This window comes from Astyanax mexicanus, chromosome 7 (genome assembly GCF_023375975.1).
Source record: "Astyanax mexicanus isolate ESR-SI-001 chromosome 7, AstMex3_surface, whole genome shotgun sequence".
In the NCBI taxonomy this organism is placed as follows: domain Eukaryota; kingdom Metazoa; phylum Chordata; class Actinopteri; order Characiformes; family Acestrorhamphidae; genus Astyanax; species Astyanax mexicanus.
This window is the reverse complement of record NC_064414.1, coordinates 10,177,228-10,201,986: the sequence shown is the minus strand read 5'-3', so window position 1 is coordinate 10,201,986 and position 24,759 is coordinate 10,177,228. Positions and strand designations below refer to the sequence as shown.

Below are 24,759 nucleotides of genomic sequence, written 5' to 3'. Positions count from 1 at the left end.
CCCCAATAACCCTAACCTTAGTAACATGAATATTAGTAGTAGAGAAACACATTGCATCGATATTTTCATTAAGAGCTGAAATGAATGCCACAAAAAAAAATCTGGTTTTAGTATAAAAATGCCAAAAACATAGCCTAAAAGCAGAGGTGTCAAATAACAAAGTACAAATACTTCATTACCTTACTTGAGTAGAAACGTTGGTAGTCATAGTCACGTTACTCCTATTTCATTTCATCCTGTTTTCATTCCAGCTTCTCATCATTCCAATAAAACCCCTATCCAGATTAATATTTCCATCCAGATAGAGTTATTTTTAATTTGGTTGGATGAGACGTGTAAACATATATATGGTTTATACTGTGATCATCACACCTGCACACGTCACGCCCACACTCCAGCAAAAACATAGCATGTATGTGTATGTATGTACGTAGTATGAAGATGATACGTGCAGAGACTCAAGAGAACTCGAGACAAACGTACAACTAAGCTTCTTTAATATATTTGTATTTTACTAAAATACATTCATTTTCAGTGGTCATATATGCAGCTAAAACAGGGAGCCTATTACTTCCCAATTGTTTAACACTAACCATTTAATAGAACATTAACATTATGGCTTTTAGAAAAATGTGTATTGGGGAGGGGGGGGTAGATCACTATAGGATCCTGTGGAGTGGCCTAAGCTTTTGTTCTTAATGGCATTTTTCCTCCTACATTACTTTTACTTTTATATTTTAAGTAGTTTTTACTTAAAGAGTAAAAAGCTTAAGATACTTCAACTTCTACAGAAGTATTTTAAACCCTAGTATCTACACTTCTGCCTAAGTAATGAATGTAAATACTTTTCACACCTTTGCATGAAACACATGCTTATTCAGTTTCTACTGAATTAACAAAATTTGCTGTTTTTATTAACAAAATGTTGTCATTTTGTTCTAGAGTAGTTAAGTCCTACAGACATGTAGCTTAGTTACTCCAGACACCAGACATGACTTGGCTGAGTGACTGGTAAACTGTAAATAATGTTTTCTGACTAATGGAAAATGGTGCTTTGGAGGAGGAACCGTATAAATATGCATGAAGCACTGGGGTCACTGGGACCTGGACTGGGAATCATCAGGTCATTATTATTGTGTTCTGAGCAGCTGCACATCCTTTAGGAAAGCTGTTGTTGACTGTTTTCTGGTGGGAAAGTGGACAGTTCTTCAAAACGATCAGCCTCTGTATGACTGGTGTGGGAGCTGGAGCGGAGGTTGAAAACTTCCTCTGTGGAAAAGCACATCCAGATGTTTGAGCGCAACCATTTTTTAGCTTCAGCAGGCTGTGTCGGCTTTGTGTGCTGCTGTAGTGTAATGAGTATTGTGCTTAAAACTTAAAATAAAAATTTAAAAATATTATTATCAAGACCTCAAATGGTCTGGGAGGTCCAAATAACTTTCACATCATTCTGTACTTCCAGAGGAAATCAAGAAGGGTATTACACTCATCGTGCAATTTATAATGAACAATACACTGTAATCATAGAGAGGTAGAGTCTTCCCTTTGTTGTCAAAACAGCCTCAATTTATTGGGTCAGAGATTCCACAAGATGTTGGAAACATTCCTTTGAGATTGCGTTCTGTGTTGATGTGATTGCATCACATTATCCCGCATTTAATGTAGATGTTTCTTTCTAAATCTCCTGTTCCATCACATCCCAAATGTTTTCTACTTGATTCAGATCCATTGGCTGGGAAACACCAGCACTGAACTTATTGTCATGTTCAATAAACCAGTTTAAGGTTTGAGGCAGGCTGGTTTTAATTCACTGCTGGTGCCAAAGTTTCCCATGTGTGAATCATATGAATAATGCAGAGCACTGTAGAGGAATCCTATGCTTACTGTAGTGTGTTACAGTCAGAATCAGTGTGTAGATCATTAGAGAGAATTAGAGATCGCCCCCTGTGCTTCCTGTAGTGTATTACAGTCTGTGAACATGAGTGTGCATGTAGTTATTTCATAATGTGAAAAAATACATAATGTGAAGTTCAGACACTTCATAGCCTGTTTGCAGTCAAGGAAACCCAGAACTTTGCACTAAAGTGTGTGTGTGTGAGAGAGGGAGAGAGAGAGAGTTTAACAGTTACTGTGATGTAGCACTGCAATCTCAAATTTGGGTTATTTAGGAAAGTGACATCTTTGACAGCTTTAAATACTGTGTGTGTGTGTGTGTGTGTGTGTGTGTGTGTGTGTGTGTGTGTGTGTGTGTGTGTGTGTGTGTGTGTGTGTGTGTGTGTGTGTGTGTTGTGTTGTGTAACAGTGTGTTAGAGCCTTTAATCTTGTTCTAGCTCTGTACCTTTCCACACCCTTTCCCCAAACAATACTCTCACACTCGAGAGTCGTTCACACACTTCTCTTTTTTCTCTTTTCTTTGCTTCTCCTCTCTTCTCTCCACTTTTATGTTCTCCTCATTTCTTCTCTTCTAACTTCTCTTCTCATATTTTGCTTCTCATCTCTTGTTGCCTTTTCTCTTTTCTTTTTTATTTTATTTTATTTATTTATTTCATCAATTATTTTCTCCCCAATTTACACGGCCAATTACCCAACCCACTCATTAGGACCCCTATCACTAGTGATTGTCCAACACCAGGAGGGTGAAGACTAGCACATGCCTCCTCTGATACATGTGAAGTCAGCCACCGCCTCTTTCCAACTGCTGCTGATGCAGCATTGTCGAGTAGCATTACAGTGCATCTACCCACCCAAAGAGAACAAGGTCAATTGTGCTCTCTTAGGGCTTCGGCAGCTGATGGCAAGCTACATGAACAGGATTCAAACCGGCGATCTCCTGATCATAGTGGCAGCGCTTAGCCCGCCTTTTCTCTTTTCTCTCTTAATCCTATTTCTCCCTTCTCTATTCTTTTTTTTCCATTTAATTTTTTCCATCTTATCTCATCAGTTCTCTTCTCTTCCTTTTTTCTCCCCTCTTCTCATATTTCTCTTCTTATCTCACATGTTTGCTTCTCATCTCTTCCTATCTATTTTTGTCTCCGAATTTTCCTTGTCTCTCCCCTTGTCTCTTATTTTTCTCTTCTCTTCTTGTATTTTTCTTTTCCTCACTTCACCTTTTGTCTCTGCACTCTTCTATTCTCATCTTATCTCTTCTCCATTCTTTCCTTTTCTTGTTTACCTCTCCTCCTTGTCATCTAATTTCCCTTCTAAACTTTTCTTTCTCCACACGTCTTATTTCCTGTTTTATTTTCTTCTTCTCTCCATTCCTTCGCTCTTTTCTCTTCTTTCACTTTTTCTCACATTGACTCTGCCCTCACAGTGTTTTCTGTTTCACTCCATGTTATCTCAACCCCCCCCCCCCCCCCCCCCGTGCTCTGCTGTACTGCAGTAGGAGGTGAAATGGGGGAGGAAAGCAGAGATAGTGGTGTAGAGAGTATAAATGTGCTCCGACTGGTTTGTTTTAATTTGATTAATCGTATGCATAAGTCAATTTACCAAGGTGTTCTGATGCCTGTTGATTCTGTGTGTGTGTGTGTGTGTGTGTGTGTGTGTGAGGGTGGAGTTGTGTGATTTATGACTGTGTGCTCAGGAATGAAGGGAGAGGCTGCCTGCTGCACACTGAGCAAGTTTAGTCGGCATGCAGCGTTCGGCTTTTCTCTGAAAAATCAAACATGATGAATAAAGTCCAGGAAGAGCCAATCAAAGGCAGTTAAACTTTACTACAGTGTAACTTGGTTTTAAACACACTAAACAGCACAACTTCCCTTTCAAACGCTGGGTACTATGAGGCTAATAGTTTGAGGCTAATGTAATGCTAGCTAACCTGAAACAGAATGCTAGCCCAATTAGCAGGTTGCTGATGTATTTGTGTTTAGTAATCTTTAGTAGACTTGCTTATGTGGTGGGCAAAGCCACACATGCTGGACAACACCTGGGCCAAACAAGTAGATTTTGGTCTCATTAGACCATATGACATGGTTTCAGTAATCCAATGTTTTTGGATAATCAATATTCAACTGTTTGCAGGCGCAGAGTTGATGCGGTTTGTGGTGCATGGTCTGAGGTGGTGTATGACCTCACACTTTTTCTCCCACAATGCTGGCAGCACTTATGTCTATTTTGTTTAAAGCCATCCTCTGGATATTACGCTGAACATGTGGACTTCTTTGGCCTGTTCTGAGGGAACCTGTCCTGGAAAAGTGCTGTATGACCTTGGCCGTTGTGCTGTATCTCAGTTTCAGGGTGTTAGCAATCTTCTTGTAGCCTAGGCCATCTTTGTGGATAGCAGCAATTCTGTTTATCACATCCCCAGAGAGTTTTCTTGTCATAAGGTGCTATGTTGAATGTCGAATGGCAAGTATGAGTGAATTGTACCCAAAACACCAAATTTAACACATTCACACCTGAGACCTTGTAAAACTGTAAAACTAATAAGTTACATGAAACTAGGCACATAATTTTGCTATTTTCACTTAGAGGTGTACATACTTTTGTTGCCCGCAGTTTTGACATTAATCATTGTGTGTTTAGTAATTTTAAGGGCACAGCAAATTTACACTGTTATACAATATATACACTGACCACTTTACATTGTGTCAAAGTGTCATATCTTCAGTGTTGTCCCATGAAAAGATATAACATACAGCTCTGGAAAAAAATAAGAGACCACTTAAAAATTATGAGTTTCTTGATTTTACCCAATTAGAAACCTCTGGAATATAATGAAGAGAAAGATGGATAATCACAAGCCATTAAACCAAGCTGAACTGCTTTAATTTTTGCACCAGGAGTGGCATAAAGTTATCCAAAAGCAGTGTGTAAGACTGGTGGAGAAGAACATGCCAAGACGCATGAAACCAGCGTTAAAAACAAGGGTTACTTCACCATATTGATTTTTATGAATATAAACTTGTTTTATTTGCATTATTTGAGGTCTGAAAGTTTGTTTTTTTCAGCTATTTTTCATTTTCTGCAAATGCATGCTCTGAATGACAAACTTTTTGTTTGGAATTTGAGAGAAATGTTGTCTGTAGTTTATAGAATAAAACAACAATGTTCATTATACTCAAACATAAACCTATAAATAGCAAAATCAAAGAAACTGATTCAGGAACTGAAGTGGTCTCCTATTTTTTTCCAGAGCTGTATTTACAAAAAATATGAGGGTTGTACTCATTTTTGTGACATACCGTAAGTTAGTCTATCCACATTGTTGGTGACCTCATCCAAATTTGTTTATCAGATTATTTGCAAATGCAGCCGCAAGCTAGTTAGCACGTTGGTTTCATGCACATGTTGTACCTTACTTACTTGTGGCACAGTGATTAGCTTGCTAGCTAAGTCAGTTTATGACAGCTAGCTGCAGTATTTAGCTCTGTCAGCACACTTTAGTCCATGTTTCTGGATAACAGTGAGTCATACATAGTGAGAAACCCTATAGTCAAGTCTATTGGAGATTCCTATTAGAGGTGGGTGTTTAAGTTAAACCTGTAATTAGCACCATGCCTGGATGCTACACTTCCATAATGAGTTAGCTGCATTAGCTTCATAGATTCAGTGCTAAAGTGGAGACGCAAACTTTAGTTACTGAACACATCTTGGCTGATGGGAATAAAGCAGAAATTGTGTCATTTTTGGGGGGTCAAGGCCTTGTTAATTACGTACATTTTCTCTTCACCAGCAGGGGGCGTGATGTCCAGCAGTCGTGAGTCTGTGGGGGATTTGATCCCCCAGGATCTGCTGGAGGTGTTCTCCAAGGAGCACCAGGGCAGGAAGGGTAAAAGGAACCGGAGGCGGGGCTCCATCAGCCGAGCCTTTAGCTGGTTAAAAGGCCGCCGCAAGAAAACCCTTCGAGCCAACAAGGAGATGCACATAGACCTGCTTGCACCTGGAACACCTGTGCCCATCCCACTGCTTACACATAACACAGGTAATATCACCTATCCTTGTATCTATATCATTTCCTTTACCTAACACAGGTAACAACAGCTATATCTGTATCCATACCATTTACTACCCCTAACACAGTTACCAACTCGATACCTGCACCTATACTATTGCCTTAACCTAACACAGGTAACAACTAGGGGTGTTACGAGACACTAATACCACGAGACGAGACGAGACACGATATTGGGTTCACGATAACGAGACGAGACGAGATTTAAAAATAAAATTTTAAAGAAATTTGGATAAAATCATATATCTCAAACTTAACAGACTGGTTTCTCTCACACATTTATTCTATAAGGAATAGAAATAAGAATAAAAAATAAAAATACAACTTTTCTAGGTCTTATATAGTGCAAACAATAAGTGCAAACCACAACCAGTCATATTAAGACTATGGTTTGTGTTTTTTTTCTCCTAAATCTCTTGTAATTTAACTCTGCATAACCATAACCAGTCATATTAAGACTATGCTTGAAGTGCAAACAGAGACATTTTTTTAATACAGTACAGAGCTAAGGGATTAGTACAACTGCCTATGAAACATCTAACACAGATAGCAACACTGGTTCTTATAGCAACTTCAACAATGAACAGAGGTAGCAGTGTATATACCTGCATCTACTGTACACCATTGGGTACACGTAACACGGGTAACAACACCTGTCCTTATACCAACTCCTACATCTAACACAGGTAGCAATACCTGTACCTGAATCTGCTGTATACCACTAGGTACACATAACACAAGTAACAACAGCGGGCCTTATACCACCTCCAACACCTTATATACTCCTACATCTAACACAGGTAGCAATACCTATACCTGCATCTACTGTGCAACATTGGGTACACCTAACACAGGTAACAACAGCGGTCCTTATACCAACTCCTACATCTAAAATGGGGAAACAACACCTGTCCTTACGCCACTTCCTAAACCAAACACAGGTTACAACACCTATACCTGTATCTACATCACTGCCAACCCCGAACACAGGTTAACAACACTTACAGCTGCACCTCTACCATTGTGTACTGCTAACACTTTTAGCAGTACTTGTTCCTGCACATATACCGGTGGATACACTTAACATGGGTAACAACATCTATACCTGAACCTGTACCACTGCCTACCCCTAACACAGGTACAACACCTATACCTATATCTTTACAACTGGGTCCACCTAACACAGGTAACAACACCACTACCACTTCCTTTATCTTACTATGCCTATATCACTTCTTACCCCTAACACAGTGACAATCACCAATACCTGCACCTATAACAGTCTACACTTTGACACAGGTAACAGCTATACTGTTGTTGTCTGTTTATCATATCCAACACCTAACACATCCTACACCTAAGACCTAAGACTGTACCTACAGACTGTGCCTACACCAGTCACAGGTAACGCTTGTCCTCATTCCACTGCCTCATACCACTACACCTGTAGCTCTGATCAGCCACCAAACAGAGTTAACACTTTCATTTTTAAGGTGGAATGCAGGTTTCATTCCGAGAGTTTGGAGGAGCTCCAGAATGTTTGAGGCCCGAAGGGAACGCTGGTTTCTGTTTGTTTTAACGCCCAGACAACAGACTGTTCTGTTCCATGATTTCCCACAATGTCCTGCGGTTTGTGTTTACTCTCTGTGAGTGTGCCATCTGAGGAACATGAGGGGGAGGAGGGGGTCCTATTGAAGTTTTATTATCATGACCATATCAGGTGTAACTCTGCTACATCATGAAGAGGAAACTGCACCAAATCTTCAGAATTCTCTGCATAACTCTGCATAATTCAGAGTGAAGTTTGGTGTGAATTGGTGCTTCAGTATAGAGGAACGACAGTGATGGTGAATTAAATCGTGTGTTGGTTGCCATTAATACAATGCAGATATACAGTACCAGTCAAAAGTTTGGACACACCCCACATTCAGTGTTTTTTCATAATTTAAAAAATATTGCATTGTAGATTAATGCTACAAAAGTCATCCAAACTATGAAGAGAAAGATCTTCTATTTTAGATTCTTCAAAGTAGCACCTCTTGCTTAGATGACAGCTTTGCACATCTTGGATGCATTTTCTCAGTCAGCTTTATGAGGTAGCGTCACTTGGAATGATTTTCAGTTAACAGCTGTGCTGAACTTATCAAGAGTTAATTACTTGAATTTCTTGCCTCTTAATGTGTTTGAGAGCATCAGTTGTAAAGTTGTGAAGAGGTAGAGTTACAGGTATACAGTGAATAACCCTATTTGAGTAATGTTTTTTAATCCATATTATGGTAAGAATTAGAACTTTAAGAAATGAAGGAAAGTCAATCTGAATTATTTCAAGAACTTTATAAATATATCCATCAAAAACGTTATGATGAAACTGGCTCTCATCAGGACTGCCTCAGGAAAGAAATAGCAAGAGTCACCTCAAGTTAAGAAGAAAGCACAAGTAACAGCTCCCCAGTGAAGATCACCTAAATTTGACTTTATTCCTTATGTATTCCTTCATAGCTCAGTATTAATTGACAATGTAGGGAAAAAATGTCCAAACTTTTGACTTTACTACTGTAGCAATTCTAGGCATATAGTCTTCTGAGTTTTAAATGGTGTGTGTGTGTGAGAGAGAAATTTTAAAAATGATAATAGCAATGGACTAAACTTACATGTGTGCAACATTTTATTTACTATACAAACCCAACATTGAACATACATTAAACACCCAGCATGCATCCCTGCACCATTTTCATTATTTGCAAATAAAAAAGACATTTTAGTCCCAAGCTCATCTTTAAACTATGGTAGAATAGTTCCAATTACCACCAGTTCTGAGTAGGTAAGTTTCTCTAGGATGGTGCATTTCACACCAAACTCCTTGATATACACACACAATAGAATAGAATAATGTAACTAACTGTATTTATGTGGAAATGATGTGTGAAGCTTTAATCAGGATCAGTGTGTTTTTATCAGATGACGGAACTCTTAAAGGCTCTTGTAAAGGAGCCACACCTTAAAGTTTCTCATGTGTTGCTTCATGCAGGAGCTGCACACAACCCTTACACACTCCCACGCCCAGGCTTACACACACATACACACTTACAAGCATACACACACACACGAGTGGCACCGGTGTCTTTAATCAGTATGTTGTAATCCTAGCAATGAAACAAACACCTCTTAGCTCAGCTTACCTTTTGTGTGTGCGTGTGTGAGTGTGTGTGTGTGTGTGTGTTGCTGACTTTGATGTTGTGCAGGAGAACACTAACACTCAAGTGTGGGTAAACATGGCATGGCCCTCCTCAGGCTCCGCCCACATACACATAAGCTGCGTTCCAAAGTCTAGGTACGGCAGGTCCTTGTAGAACTGTCCTATGAAAAGTGAGTTACATTTTATTTGCTCTAACAGACTAAAATTTGTATTATATTTTTTTATTTTGTTTTAGTTGTGTATTTTTCTACTGCCATAATGTTATCAGTGTATCTATTTTTTGCCTGCTAGCATGTTTTAAAAGTGTTTTTTCTTTAACAGAATTTTTTCCTAATTTCCCTTGGCACTTTTGAAGCTCCATAGTTGACTAACATGGCACTGACTGTTAACTGACAGGTGCTTTCCCTGTTAGCACCACATTAAGCTTCCTCCACTCACAGAGATATAAGCAAGCTGATATTTTAACCAGCATAAACTGCCTATAACCAGTTTCAATGCATGCAAATCCTCTGTCCCAAAAATGAATGCAAAAGAGCATTAATCTTGTCCTGTGTGCTATTTTTATTGCCCCCCCCTAGGGTGGGACTATGTTAGTCTGGAGCCCTGATAGAGGCTTTATAATACATTCATAATTAATTATATAAGTATATAAGTATATAAGTACATTAATTTAGTTTATCTACTAAGTTTTAAGTATATATAATATTCAACACTCATGCATGTTACATTAGTGTTACAAGTATCTACATCATGGTTTATAAACACATTATTTAGTGCTTATGAATGTGTTATAAAGCACCTGTGTATGTACCTTTTAAATAGTGTTAGTGTTACCAAAAACTTGTAGTTTCCTTAGTTGTCTGCTGGTCACACATATGGAACGGTCTAACGAGGCCTCTTGATGACATTGCAGCATTAAACTCAAGTACTTTAAATTTTTTCTCAGAAATAATAAAAAATATATACCGTATATAATTTAAAACCTTAAAACAAACTCTGCCACAGAGGCTTTGTTTTCCAACATTTTTGCCCAATTTTCGAGGTGCTGTTTTTCGTACTTGTAAAGTTTATGCTAGGTAACCGAGGACCACAAAAGATACATCAGCTGCGTCCTTCTAAATCGCTAAATTTATTGGCTGTTTAATGCTGCACTTTGGCATAGCCTAGCAGGCGAGAAATGCAGCGCACCTCGGCTACAGTTTGCGCTGTGGTGCATGGATATAGCGTGTTAAAGGGGGAATCTGGCAACAAATTAATAGAATATGATTAATCTTTGATACAGGATTCAGTTGATTAGCTGATCCATATAGATCTGGAAAAAATTAAAAGACCACTTCAGATTCTGAATGAGTTCCTGTGATTTTGCTATTTATAGGTATATGTTTAAGTAACATAAACATTGAGGTTTTATTCTATAAATTACAGACAATATTTCTTCCAAATTCCAAATAAAAATATTGTCATGTAGAGCCTTAATTTGCAAAAATGAGAATACCATAAATAACATAAAAGACGCAGATCGATATTTGGTGGAATATGCCTGGTTTTTAATCACAGTTTTTATGCATGTTGTCCTCCACCAGTCTTACACACTGCTTTTGGATAACTTTATGTCACTCCTGGTGACAAAATTCAAGCAGTTCAGTTTGGTTTGATGGCTTGTGATCATCCATCCTTCTCTTGATTATATTCCAGGGGTTTTTAATTTGGTAAAATCAAGAAAAAACATCATTATTAGGTTGTCTCTTTTTTTCCAGAGCTATCTGATGTGTTGCAGGCTTACACTGCTAACTAATGCTGGACTGGACTCATCTCCATAAATACACTTACAAATTATGTGGTTTAGAGCACAGTGTGACTTACTCTAATCTACTGAAACAAACACACAACTCCACAGAGCTGAACAGCAGTGTAACCAGACACACTTTCACCTCAGCAAAGTGTGTAAAAGTAGAAAAGCACTGTTAATTGTGGTGATTTGAGGATGATAATGGTGCTCTAGCTTTAGATTAAATGTGTAAGTAAGGTAACACAGTACATTAGTGTACACAAACACACACATCCTTCACTGTCCTTGAGGTGGAAAGTGTGACGCTGTATCCTGCAGTGCTGAACTGCTTCCTTTAGGAAGTGCTGCTGCTGAGTGAACAAAGACCTGGCCTGAATTCAGCTGAACATGTTTACAACATAAAGCAAAATTCACTTACTTTATAACTTCATAGCCAACCTGCAGGATTTGGTTTAGATTGTTTCATGATATACTGTTTAAATAACTTGTACACATATGAATAGCCCTTCCAGAAATATAATATATGTACATATATGGGTCATATATTAAATATGTCATATATGAAATAAGTAAAAACGTATATTGTACATATCGAGTATTGTGCAAAAGTTTTAGACACCTGTGGGATTTTCAGTAAAGAAAAAGCTTTTTATCTGTGTAGTAAGTGTTTATTAGCTCATTAAAACACTAACATTACAATAAATACAAACAGCAATTTTACAAAAAGCAGAGCTTTTACAGCCCTGTTTTCCTTAAAAGTAGAAAAGTTATTTCTCGTTTTTGGCATATCAAAAACTCTTTTGGTAAATTGGTAAATTTGGTAAATCTGGTGAGCTGCTGACGGAACTGAACATATACATATGCTGGCTGAGGGCATCCAAGACAAATCTGGAACTACACTTCTTTGTGTACTTCTTTAGCTTGGCTCACAGGATTTTTATACATTTATATGTTATACTGTATGTATGTTTATTTGCATCTGTTCAAATCATATGTGGTGCTTTTTTAAGGTAAAAACACTCAAATTACTGAGAAAAATAGATTTGTGTAATTTGCTTTGGTGCCTAAAACTTTTGCACAGTACTGTATGTGGAATATATATGAAACCTATTCCAAAATGAAACAATTTAATACACTGACATATACATCAGGCTCGTACAATATGTATGGCCATGTTTGTGAAATACATATTTTGAAACATATATCTCATATATGTCTTACCCATAAAAATATGTTTGGTTATGAACGTAAAAGCATTTTTGACATATACGTCACATTTGAATTTTCACTGATAAACATTCTTCTCTCCAAAAAGCCTTCTTTAAATATGTCATGTATGTGTACATGCAGCATATATACAAAGAGAGCTTCATGAAGATCATCATGTTTCTTAAAAGTGTAAAGGCACTTTTATTGGCTTATCTCATTTACAAAGCTTAAACGCTTCAGGAGTCTCCTAGTTGTCCAGTGGACTAAAGCACTGCCTCTATGATCTGAGGAACGCTGGTTTAAATCCCGGTCATGCTGCTTGCCTTTAGCAACCGGAGTCTGAAAGAAAGCACAATTGGCCATGCTCTCTCTAGGTGAGTAGATGGCGCTCTCTCCCCTTATTACTTTTAATATAATGTTTTTCAGCACAGGCCTCTGTGAGCTGATGTATCAGAGCTGGGTCGCTGCGCTTTCCTCCGAGCATGCTGTGCTGCTACCAAGCGATGCTTTTTCTTTTAGGACCAGTAACTACTTTATGTAGACACTTTGTTCAAACTTGAACTTAGGTCTTGTAAATTGCCCTAATAGAAACCATCTTATCAATTTGTCAGTCTATCTGTCGATTTATCTGTATTTCTGTCTGTCTATCTGTTTGTTTGACAGTCTAGTCTACTGTATATGAAATGTCTGTATTATTTAGTAAGTAACTAAAAGTAGTAGTAGTAATAATATTGTTATTTTACATATAGGTACCATACAGCTTTGGAAAAATTAAGAGACCACTTCAAGTTCTGAATCAGTTTCTCTGATTTTGCTATTTCTTTGATTTTGCCATTTATTTGCAATAAAATGAGAAATGGCTGAAATAACAAAGATACAAAGCTTTCAGACCTCAAACAATGCAAAGAAAACAAGTTCATATTAATAAAGTTTTAAGAGTTTAGAAATCAATATTTGGTGGAATAACCCTGGTTTTTAATCACAGTTTGTATGCATCCTGGCATTTTCTCCTCCACCAGTCTTACACACTGCTTTTGGATAATGCCATGCTTGTGTATATCCATCTTTATCTTAATTATATTCCAAAGGTTTTCGATTTGGTATCCAGTACTATCCAGTACTTTTTGGATGAGTTAGAGTGTTGGAGATGAGATAGGGTGATCATGCAGCATCCTGACCTCTCTCATGGGGTTGAATGCAATCAAATCCTCTCAGCAATGCTCGGAAATCTAGTAGAAAGCCTTATCTGAACTGTAAAGACAGTTACTCCAACAAAAGCAGCATAAGCTCTATTTTAATGCTCTTGATTTTATGGGAAACCATGAAAAAGTAGGTGTCCCAATACTTTCGTCCATAACTTTGGGGTATATTACATATAGTACATACCTATATACCTAATTTCTTTACATATAACAGTGTATAAATTCATGAATGAGAGTACAAGAATCAGGGATGCATTCTTCCTTCCATGTCCAAGACCTCCCCAGGGATTCCGGTCATTCCTGAGCCCCTTAAGTGACTGTAGCTGTTATATGTATGAATGAGAGTGTGTGTGTGTGTGACTTTCATTTATGTGTTTGTACAGTGTGTGTGTGTGTGTGTATGTGTGCGTACATGCATGTCTTATTATGCATTGTTGTGCTAGTGTGGGATTTTCCTGCTGCACATTCTCACACACAGAGGTGTGTGTTTGTGCGAGAGAAGTCGTGAAACTGGTTCCTCTAAACCAGGACACACACTCTCGCTTCCAGATCCAGCAGTCTGAACTGAAGTTGGTATTGATATCATGACATATCGTACGGTTTTGCCTGTTATTAAATATGTATTCTGTGAAACTGACACCAATAAATCTATAATTCCTGGTATTTGCACATTTAGGAGTATTGTATCCTCTTTAGTAACACAGATGCCATTGAGTATTGTAGAGAATTGACTTGTGATATATTGATAATCACAGAATTAAAGTATTGTGATGTCATCGTTATTGTGGGCAACATATCATGATAATATCATAGTGTGGGATTCCCTGTGATTCCCACCCCTGTTCTAAACACGCACTCTGCTCCTTATTACTAATCTTGCTTTTTCTTAGTATTTTCTGAGTTAATTGTGTTGAGTTTGGGATAATGGAATCTATTATAAATGATAATACTATAATATAACACTAACCAAACACAATTATAGAGTAATACAATCATATTCCCAACCTGTTTATAGGCTCATTGTGCATTTGTACACTAGTGCACTTGTGCAGTTGCACATATATGAAGTGTTCTTGTAGTACAGGCATACACTTTTACTGTTGTGCAGCTGTACGCTTGTGCAGTCGTATACTTTTACAGTAGTGCAGTCAAACACTTGCACAGTAGTGCATTCGTACACTTATGCATTTGTATGCTTCTACAGTAGTGCAGTCGTACACTTGTGCAGTTGTTTCTCCAGTGGTGCAGTTGTACATTTGTGCAGTACTGTAGTGGTACAGTAGTGTAGTTCTGCACAGTGTAGTGCAGTCATACACATCTGTAATAATTTAGGCATACAGCAGTGTAGTGGTAGAGTAGTACAGTCGTACACTTCTACAATAGTGAAATCATACACATATATGCTGTTGTACGCTTTGTCAGTATTGCAGTTGTACACTTCTACAGTGTTGCAGTTGTTCGCTTCTACAGTAATGCATACATAGTCATACATTTGTGCCGTCGTTCCCTACCACAATAGTGCAATTGTACACTTATGCATCATTTACTTCTACAGTAGTGCACTTGTACACTTTTACAATATTGCAATCAAACACTACTACAGTAGTGCAGTTGTACACCTCCACAGTAGGGCAGTCATACACTTGTGCAGTTGTACACTTCTAAATTAGTGCAGTCATACACATCATACACTGACAGTAGTAGTGATGCAGAAGTACAGTAGTGCAGCAGTACAGTTATATAATCCTCTGTGTCTCCCCTGCAGACTCACAGACAGAGTGTTTTTGCACTGGGTGATGGATGGTGGAAGGTAATGGGCTGTGCAGGTAAACGCAGATGAAGAGGTTTGTTTAAGCTGGACTGAGCCCAGGTCCAGGTCGGGCTGCAGTCTCCAGTCTTTGTACTCTACAATAAGATGGTGCTGAATTTCATCAGTTAATATTTTATCCACTGCAGGGCTCAGTGTTCAGTGATCAGTGTTTAGCTCAGGGCTGCAGTGCTTTGCCTGTGGCTGATCATTAGAGTCTATTATATAGGGAAATGAATCTGGTATCATGGTGATTTGGCGCAGGCGTGGCTCAGATAGACGGTCAGGAGGAACAGCCTCTCTGCTGCTCGCTGTGACCTGGGTAACGAAGGTGTTTACTGACCTGCTGTTAAGACTAATATGTGTTTTGACTAATATGAGAAATGTTGGCCAATACCAATATCTGATATTTGTACATATCTGCTGATGGCGATACTTTAATATTTCTAAACTGTAGAAATTAGGATTAAATGTATTCAATTTAGCATTACAGTGGAACAAAACGTTTGTTTTATATAAAGTTTAAATGGTGTAAATCAGTAAAATTTTGACACAGAACACTGACATGCCAAAAGTCATGGAATAGAGGCCTAATAGTGAAAGCAGATGGATGGGACATTCCATTCCAAAGCACTATAATGTCACCTGTATAATAGTAATAAATCATATTTAACCACTTATTTAACCACACAATCAATGTACTCTCATCATAAAAAAAAAACAGGAGTTGAAGTGTCGGATTTCAATGCTATTCGAAAGGAAGATAAAGATTATCAAGAACAATAAATTATAAAAAATGTGGACTGATATGATATGCAATTATTATTGAGCTACAGATACAGAAGTAGTGTGTATTGCATGTGTATGTCCTGTGTAAATCATCAATATGACGTTTTAGAGGTCCATGAAAATGTTCTGTGATAACTTTTCCATGCATTTACACACTTAAGTATTCCTGCAGATTTTTGCAGTTGGGATGGAGTATTGATGCTACGTCCAATGGCATCCCATACATTTTTAATAAGGGCACAATAGACCACTGAAGTCGTGCGTCATTCTGTAGTCCTCGTACGGCTTCCGTGTCTAAGCGTTTTTTCCCTATGAAACCCGCCTCCATCACATTCTGAGGCGATAAATCTGTTCAGAACCCTGTACATTTTATTCTGTGTACATTTTACTCCTGAAAATCACTGGATCCTCTGAATTATGAGATCGTTTAAGAGTTGTAATGAGAAAAATGCTAACTTTAAGCTTATGTTTTCGGCGCAACACCAGCGAACCCGGCCGTAACTATTACGCGTATTAAACACAGCTGAGCCAACTAATGATCTAACTGCCCTCACTGAGGAGAGCTGAGAGTGTCACAGCATAAAATCACTAAAACAGGACAGTGATACTCCAGAACCAGCTGTAACATGTTTTAACATTTACCCTCTTTATTATGCAGTGAACTAAATTGGTGTTTCTGGTTGGTTGTCGCCTCGGTGAGGGCAGGTAGTTAGTTGATTAGTTGATTAGTTAGTTGTTAGTTGATTATTTGGGTCAGGTGTTGTAATTAGTATAAACTAAAGACCGTAATTAAATACTAAACCTGCGGGGAAGCGCTGCTGAACTGAGAGACACTTTCTCTTATTATCTGCCTTTTAAAGCTCTAACACAGACTACACTGCTCAACATCACATTGCTCAACATCACTGAAGGAGTTTTCACCTGTTTAAATGCTTTAAAACGCGATCTGACCCGAGTTCACTGTTGTTATGCAGAATCCAGTCCGGGGTCATTTCCAGCCGCTGTGCTGTGACGTCAGTTAAGCATTAGCTTAAAGTTAGCATTTTTCTGATTACTACCCTTAAACGATCTCGGAATTCAGAGGATCCAGGGATATTTAGGAGGTAAAGGTACACAGAATAAAACGTACAGGGTTCTGAACATATTTATTTACCACAGAATGTGACAGAGGCCAGTTTTTGAAAAGCCCATTCAAATCCCGCATTGACTTGAACCGCTTAGACACGGAACCCGAAAGGGACCCCAAATATGGTCATAAACAACATGGCGCAGACTACAAAATGACGACACGACTTCAGTGGTCTATGGCTGGACATGGCATAGTATCTACAGTATATCTTCAAGGCAAGCTCTGAAAAATGGCAGCAGCATGACGAGCATCGTCCTGTTGAACAGCTTTGCAGTATGACACTTACTTTTAAAGATTTAAAGGTTTACTAATGCTTCTATAGACAGAACTACGTCACTGATTAAACCTGTCTGTGTTCCCTCAGAGTGTGTGAACAGCGTCAGGTTGCTGTAAGGGTCATTAGTGTTTGCCTTCTTGAGTATATCTGACCCTGTCCACACTGCTAACGTCATTTGTGCTGTTCCACTGCGCTGTATTTAGCTTTCTCACCTTTCTGTTTTATTTTCCGTCTTTCTGTCTTTCCCTCCACATCCTCCTTATCTCTCTGCACTAAAGCAAACACCTGGACTCTGTGCAGAGCAGGGGCATGTCTCAACAAAGTGCAGACAGAGTGTGTGTGTGTGCGTGTGTGTGTGTGTGTGTATGTGTGTGCCTTCTTATGCTCTCCATTTTTTAGGCCTTGTGTCCTGAAGCTCATATTGGTGACGTTTCAATGACATAGAGTAATTAGGACTTAGGACTTAAAATTCGTTCACTTGTGCACACCATATATTATTATACATTACATTATATATTATTAAGTTTGCTTGGAAATGCCAACATAGTGTTCTTTGTAATTCTTCGTATTCTTCTGTTTGCTTATTGTTACGATAATATATAAAACTCATCCCATAGCTTTTGAGGTAGATCACAAATATTTGGGGCATTGTAGGACCAAAATTCTTTTAGATTATTTGTGCTTTTTAGTTCAATACATTTTCATACAGTGGATGCTTTTTGGCTCAGATTTTTCTCATAGGAATCCATTCAAAAGTGTCTGTAAAATTTTGTCAAAACGGCTCTACAGGTCACAATGTCTTGGCTAGAACCAAAAAAATTTAGTAGACATGTAGAACCGTTAGAGGAGTTTTAGAAGGTATGCTTTGAAATAGGGCTGCCACGATTAGTCGACTAGTCACGATTATGTCGACTATTAAAATAGTCGACGACTAATTTAATAGTCGATTAGTCGTTTTTTTTTTTTTCTTTGTTTTTCTCTCCAAACTGCTGCGACTGCCTTTCTGTCCTGGACGCACATGCGCAGTAGTGGAAACCGGGGTAGGTAGTGGACGACATCTCAGGACATTATACAGACAGGCTCTGGTTACATGGCTACCCCGCTACAGAACTCAAAAGTGTGGGATCACCAAGAAAATAAAAGTGAAACGCGTGCAATGCAATATCTGCAATGAAGAACTTGCCTTCCTCGGCAGCACAACCGCGATGCACGAGCACCTGAAAAGGAGGCATGTTGTGGCTGATTAAATGACGAAGAAGCTAAATTGCTATTTAGCTGCTAAAATTTGCGTAAACAGAGCGTTAACTTAGTACTTAACTTACTCATCTTGATAGCTTTAAAACAGAGGTCACTAATAGGCGGACCGCGATCCGGATCCGGACCCAGACATTGTCACAAATGCCGTCCCAAACCGATAAACTACAGAGAAGGATATCATTCTGACAGTGGCTTCTGTTTTCAGTGCTTTTCGGTGCAGTAAACTCACAGATCAGTCATGTGTGGTGTAAAATCACCAAACGCTCTCCTCTGCCAATCAGATCTGTGCAGACCGCTGCCCTGTGTACGGTAATGTACACAATATCTGGACAGAGAGGCATTTTTTATTAATATACTTTTTTTTCATAATAGTTCAAACAACCTCACGGTTGAGATGTTTCATAAATGCCAGTGCCTTATCCTTATTTTACACAGTTGTTTACACTTTATTCTAAACAGTAAAATAATTGTCTGTTACAACAAGCTGCATATTTCATTAAAGGTTTAATGAACTATGATTTTAATTGTTTTTATTTTTAGTTAGCATATAGCTGAAATCTAATGTTGGTTGTATAATAGCAGCTGCATTCTATTGTGATAAACTGTGTTTTATATTCAATTAACGTATGATCCGATTAGTCGACTAATCATAAAAAATAATCGGTGATTAGTCAACTATAAAAATAATCGTTTGTGGCAGCCCTACTTTGAAATGATCTGAATAAAGGATTTTATAAATTTGTTCCCAATAGGACGAGATTGCTCACCATTGCTCTCTAGTGATGTCTGTGTATTGAGGATCTACCGAATTAACCAGCTATTGGGCTGAAAACTTTGAAAGTGCACAGGAAGTTTATTAAAAACACTGTTTATACATATTATACATTCAGGTAGTTCTGTAGGTGCTGCCATCTTGAAATTAAGTCATGATACCTCAATGAACATGCATGAACGAATAGGTAGAATAGAAGAACAGATTACATGAATATGAATGAATATTATAGACATATTTTCAGCAACAGCTGGAATTGCATTTCCACTTCATTCATTTTGCAATGTTTCCCTATTCGTTTTATATGTCATGTCCCTTGGAATTCTACCAATGGAGTGTGGAGCTACGTTGAGCTTTGAGGTAATGGTGTAAAAATAGTGATTTCTTTGCATGGACATTCCCCTATCACTAGCATTGTAAGCCGGTTGGAAGCATCGGCTAAAAACATAATATTTCAGAATTCTGGGAGAAAATGGAGGTAGATTATTTGATTAATTTTTTTTTTACTCATTATCATGTTTCACTACAACCCAAATCCATTTTTAAACCGGAGTTCTCCTTTAACAAACATACACTGACTGCAACTCTTCTAAGTGTGGCATTATTATTAAAATGCTGTAAAAATCGGCATTAAATTGCTATAAACTAGAACAACAACTGTTGCTGTTAAAATGTGTAGGTAGAACACAACTACGCTACACTAAAATCTTTTCAAAGTGTGTAAAATAAGTTGTGTAAAAGAAAATGAATCCACACAAAAGTACATTAATGCAAAGAATATAAATATTGATATTTGACACAATGTGTCTAACCTATTGCAAACAAAAACAACACAATATATTGCTGTATCGATATTTTGTCAGAATCCTAATGATGGCGTAGGTTACATATGATTATAATCACCATGGAGCAAAAGCTGACTGCAGATCAGTTATCTGACGGCTGTTCTCTGAGGGCAGTAATGTGTTGGATTTCACAGCTCTCTCACAGTGTGTGTGTGTGTGTGTGTGTGATGTGATAGGGTGTGGCTCTGGTGTTAGGTTTGTGTGTGTGTGTGTGTGTGATTGAGAAAAGCTGCAGTCACTCTCTGTGGCAGTAACTGTGCTCTGTGTGACCTGCAGTAACCTGTGGGCCTGAAAAACAAGACTGGGCCGGCAGGGCAGGTCACAGACTAATCCAGAACCATCACCATTCTGTGTGTGTTTTCAGTTTGTTCTGAATGGATACATGTTGCACAAACTTTTTTTTACATATAAATAGATATGCAAATCAGCTGGCCCCGGAGGGTTAACAAATTTCAATAGTTTTGTATATGTACATATTATCTAATCAATTAAAAATAGACTTATATTTATTTTTATATCATATATATCTTTACATAGAACTACATCTGTTTTAGTTTTATGTTAAAAATATTTTTATATAGAATAATGTATAATTAATATCAATACTTTATTGTAAATCTAACAACTGCAGTTATTTTATTAAAAAAATACAAATATAGTTTATTATAGGTTATTATTATTATTATTATTACACAGTTTAATTTTTATATGTATTTCCACTCACTTTTTTTATATACTTATATAAACTTTTCTATAACTTTTCTTAAAAGTACTAAACTAGTTCAGTTTGAGTGTAGTTAGTTCAATTTATGTTTATTTCAATATTGTATATATAAATTTAGATCTTTTATTTTGTCATTTTTAAAGATTACTTAGAATAAGATTTGAAACTAATTATATCACCTTTTAATACATTTTGTACCTTTTTTATTTTATTTTTGAAAAAAGTTGGAAACATTTAATTTTGTATATATTTATTTTATTTTTATTATGCTTTAAACCCAACAGACTTTTCTGTAAGTATATCTGTTCAGTATAAACAATATAAATGAATATAAATATTTAATTTCAAGTCTTGGAGGTTTATAATTTTATGTTTCAGTGTATCAAATTTTAATAAAATATTTAATATTTTAAATAAATTCATTTTTTATTTAATTAGTTGCATATATGTTTATTTCAGTTTTACAGTTATAAATGTTGATCAATAATTTGTTGTTTTAAAATATTATTTGTATTTATTGATAAATATATCTAAGAATCTATTGAAAACATTTAATGTGGAAAGTTTACTTTTTTTTTTTTAATAAGTTTTGTTAGTAATACATTGTATTACTTTTAATACACACATTAATCCAAGCTGAAGTTTCTGAACTCTTTTGTTTTGGACTCTGGCTGGTCTCTGAGATCACAGTGAGGAGGAACTCTGGTGAGCTCTGCTGCTGTTTGTTACAGTGGGGTGGAATACAGGCCTCACCGTATCAGACTGAGCTCAGGTGTGAACCTGTTTCTGTTTCTGTGTATTAAAGGCTTAAGCAAATGTCAAAATCTCCTGTCCTGTTGTTTTTAAAGGCACCAGCCGGTCTGGACCTGCCTGAAGCTGATTCTGATTCTGGGTCTGCAGGTCAGGTGGTGGTTCTGATGAAGGTGATGGTGAACGGTTTAGAAGTTTGATGTAAAGAGACGTTTACAGAGCTGCACACCACAGTCAGACTGCTGGTTACTCATGCATCACTGTACGTACTGTACACCCTGACGTTGTCCTGTCTGCTTCAGAGCGGATTTAACCTGTGTGTGAGTCACTTACAGACATGTCCACAGCCTGGAGCTCCTGTGCTCCTGTTTCTCAGATCTCCTCAGCTTGTACTAGAACTGTTCTGCTGAAGAGGAACATCCTAATAGGCCTTTTTCTTACGTCACATGCCAGCCGTCAACACTCTGGAGCAGGACGTGATAAATGACTTCTTGATCCGGTCCTCTTTGTTTAACTTCTGAAGTTCTGAAGGTTCTCATTGTTCTAGAGGTTGAGCAACAGGTTTTTATCCCGAATTAAACCCAACATTAAGTCTGACTCTCACTCTGGCTCCTTCATGCCATCTGGTGGAGATAATGGTTTTCTTTTTTTATTTAATTTCCCTTTTATAGTTGCAATGTATACAGCTCTGGAAAAAAAGAAGAGACCACTTAAAAATTATGACTTTCTTTGATTTTACCAAATTGAAAATCTCTAGAATATAATCAAGAGAACGATGGATGATTACAATCCATCAAACCAAGCTGAACTGCTTGAATTTTTGCACCAGGAGTGGCATAAGGTTATCCAAAAGCAGTGTGTAAAACCGGTGGAGGAGAACCAGGGTTATCCACCAAATATTGATTTCTGAAGCTCTGCATCTTTTTTGTTATGTCTAAATGGTCCAAACTCGGCACTGTGAAGTTTTTGCTGGAGAAAAATGAGAATTTCTTTTTAATGATGATTTATTAAACACATGAGAATATTTAACAGCCTTTATGATATTTTTTTATAAAAATAAATACAATTCTACCAACTTCAGCCTCTAGATTGTTCGAGTTCTAACGTCTTTAATATCCTAAAGAAATTTAAAATCACATCAAATATCAACAAATACCAATGAAAACTCTGGAATATAATCAAGAGGAGGATGGATGATCACAAGCCATCAAACCAAGCTGAACTGCTTGAATTTTTGCACCAGGAGTAAAGCAGCATAAAGTTATCCAAAAGCAGTGTGTAAGACTGGTGGAGGAGAACATGCCAAGATGCATGAAAACTGTGATTAATTGTCTAAATGACAATATTTTTATTTGAAGTTGGGGAACATTGTTGTCCGTAGTTTATAGAATAAAACAACAATGTTAATTTTTCTCAAACATAACCCTATAAATAGCAAATCAGAGAAACTGATTCAGAAACTGAAGTGGTCTCTTAATTTTATTCAGAACTGTATATATTTCAATATTAGTAAGCATAGATTTGTTATATGATAAAGCGATCAGGCATATGATAATGACCACCTCCTTGTTTTTAAATGCAATGTTCTTTTTTCAGCTCCACTAATCATACAGGACACTTAGTTCTATAATAATCTGTAGTTCTATGATTACAGACTTTAGTCCTGTATCAGTTCTGCATACATTATTATTATTATTATTATCCTCCTTTCACCCTGCACTTTAATGCTGAGGACTCCACAGAGCTGCTATTATTTGGGTGATGGGTAATTATTCTCAGCACTGAGAATAACCATTTCTTTAAAATAAAGCTGGGTCTGATATACTCATACCAGCATAGCACACTGTAACACCTCATACACCACCAACATGCTAATCAGTATCACTGCAGTACTGAGAATTACACACACCTTAAATAATAATAGCTTCTCTGTGGTGGTCTATTCTGTGGGGTCTTACTTATTGAAGAACAGGGTGAAAGGAGGATAAAATGTATGCAGAGAAACAGATACAGGACTACAGTCTGTAACTATATAACTAAATAGAGGTTTTAATAACAATAACAATTAGTGAAGCTAATAAAAAAGAATATTGGGTGTAGAAACAAAAAGCTGGTCTTAATGTTATGCTAGATCTGTGTATTATTATGTAAACTTGACAAGGTGTGGTCAGATAACACACTCATATATTCACCCTGTCTGGGCTGAGGCTGCAGATTGACACCTTTGTTCTCTTATCACTAAACTCTGCACCTGTTGGTTCCCTCCCATTGCTTACAGAGCACAGACACCTGTGTCCGTTCTGTTTTCATTAAGGCTGCACATTAAAGCATAATAAACAGCAAGAGCTTATTTTATACATTATGATTATTTATGTTCATGATTGGCTCATAGGAAGACTAGATAGTCAGTAGTCTATATTGTAGTCATGTAGGAAATAAAGTAGTTCGTTAAAGCCTGAATATCAACGAACAACACTCCTGACCATTATTATCCATGTTTCACACAGTTTTTCAATGGTTAAATATATATTGCAATATTTAAATAAAATACAGGAATTTATTTAACAGATTTATTATAACAGCTTTTTTAGAAATTACCAAAAGAATGATCCAACAATTTCTAGTTATTGATAACGCACGCTGTTTATTAGTAAAAAAAAGGTGTACTGCTCTGAAAAAAACAAACATGAAACTGCGCAAATCATCACTTTCTAATGAAAAATATGTATCTCCAAAACAGCAACTTTACAGGAGGGACAAAAAACCTTTCTAGCTTTCAGTGGAAGTCAATGTAAAAAGAGTTTATTTCAGGTACTTTTTTAAGAATTTCTGTTGGTCTATTAAATTTTGTCTTAGTGACAAATTGTGTGTTCAACGTATATAGTAATGTAGTAAATTGGAGATACTTGTTTTTCATTGGAAAGCAATGACATTCTTCTTTTGAATAAATATCGAAGAGTTGTAAAATGTGACAAATTTTGCCTTAATACATGATATTGCATGCCCATCAGTGTGACTAATGCACATTCTCACATTGCGATGATGATACTGATATTATTT

At 37.2% G+C, this 24,759-nt stretch overlaps 1 protein-coding gene across 3 annotated transcripts in view; it reads left to right on the top strand.

Annotated features, from left to right (window-relative positions):
- Positions 1-24,759, top strand: part of si:dkey-157l19.2 (uncharacterized protein KIAA1522 homolog) — a 59,819-nt gene that overhangs the window by 18,578 nt on the left and 16,482 nt on the right. For 2 of the 3 annotated variants that reach the window (XM_049481070.1, XM_049481068.1), the window contains exon 2: positions 5,675-5,923. In XM_049481070.1, the coding sequence (XP_049337027.1) occupies positions 5,686-5,923 (238 nt within the window). In that variant the 5' untranslated portion in view covers positions 5,675-5,685. The remainder of the gene's footprint in view (positions 1-5,674; positions 5,924-24,759) is intronic. The other variant, XM_049481069.1, reaches the window with a different exon arrangement.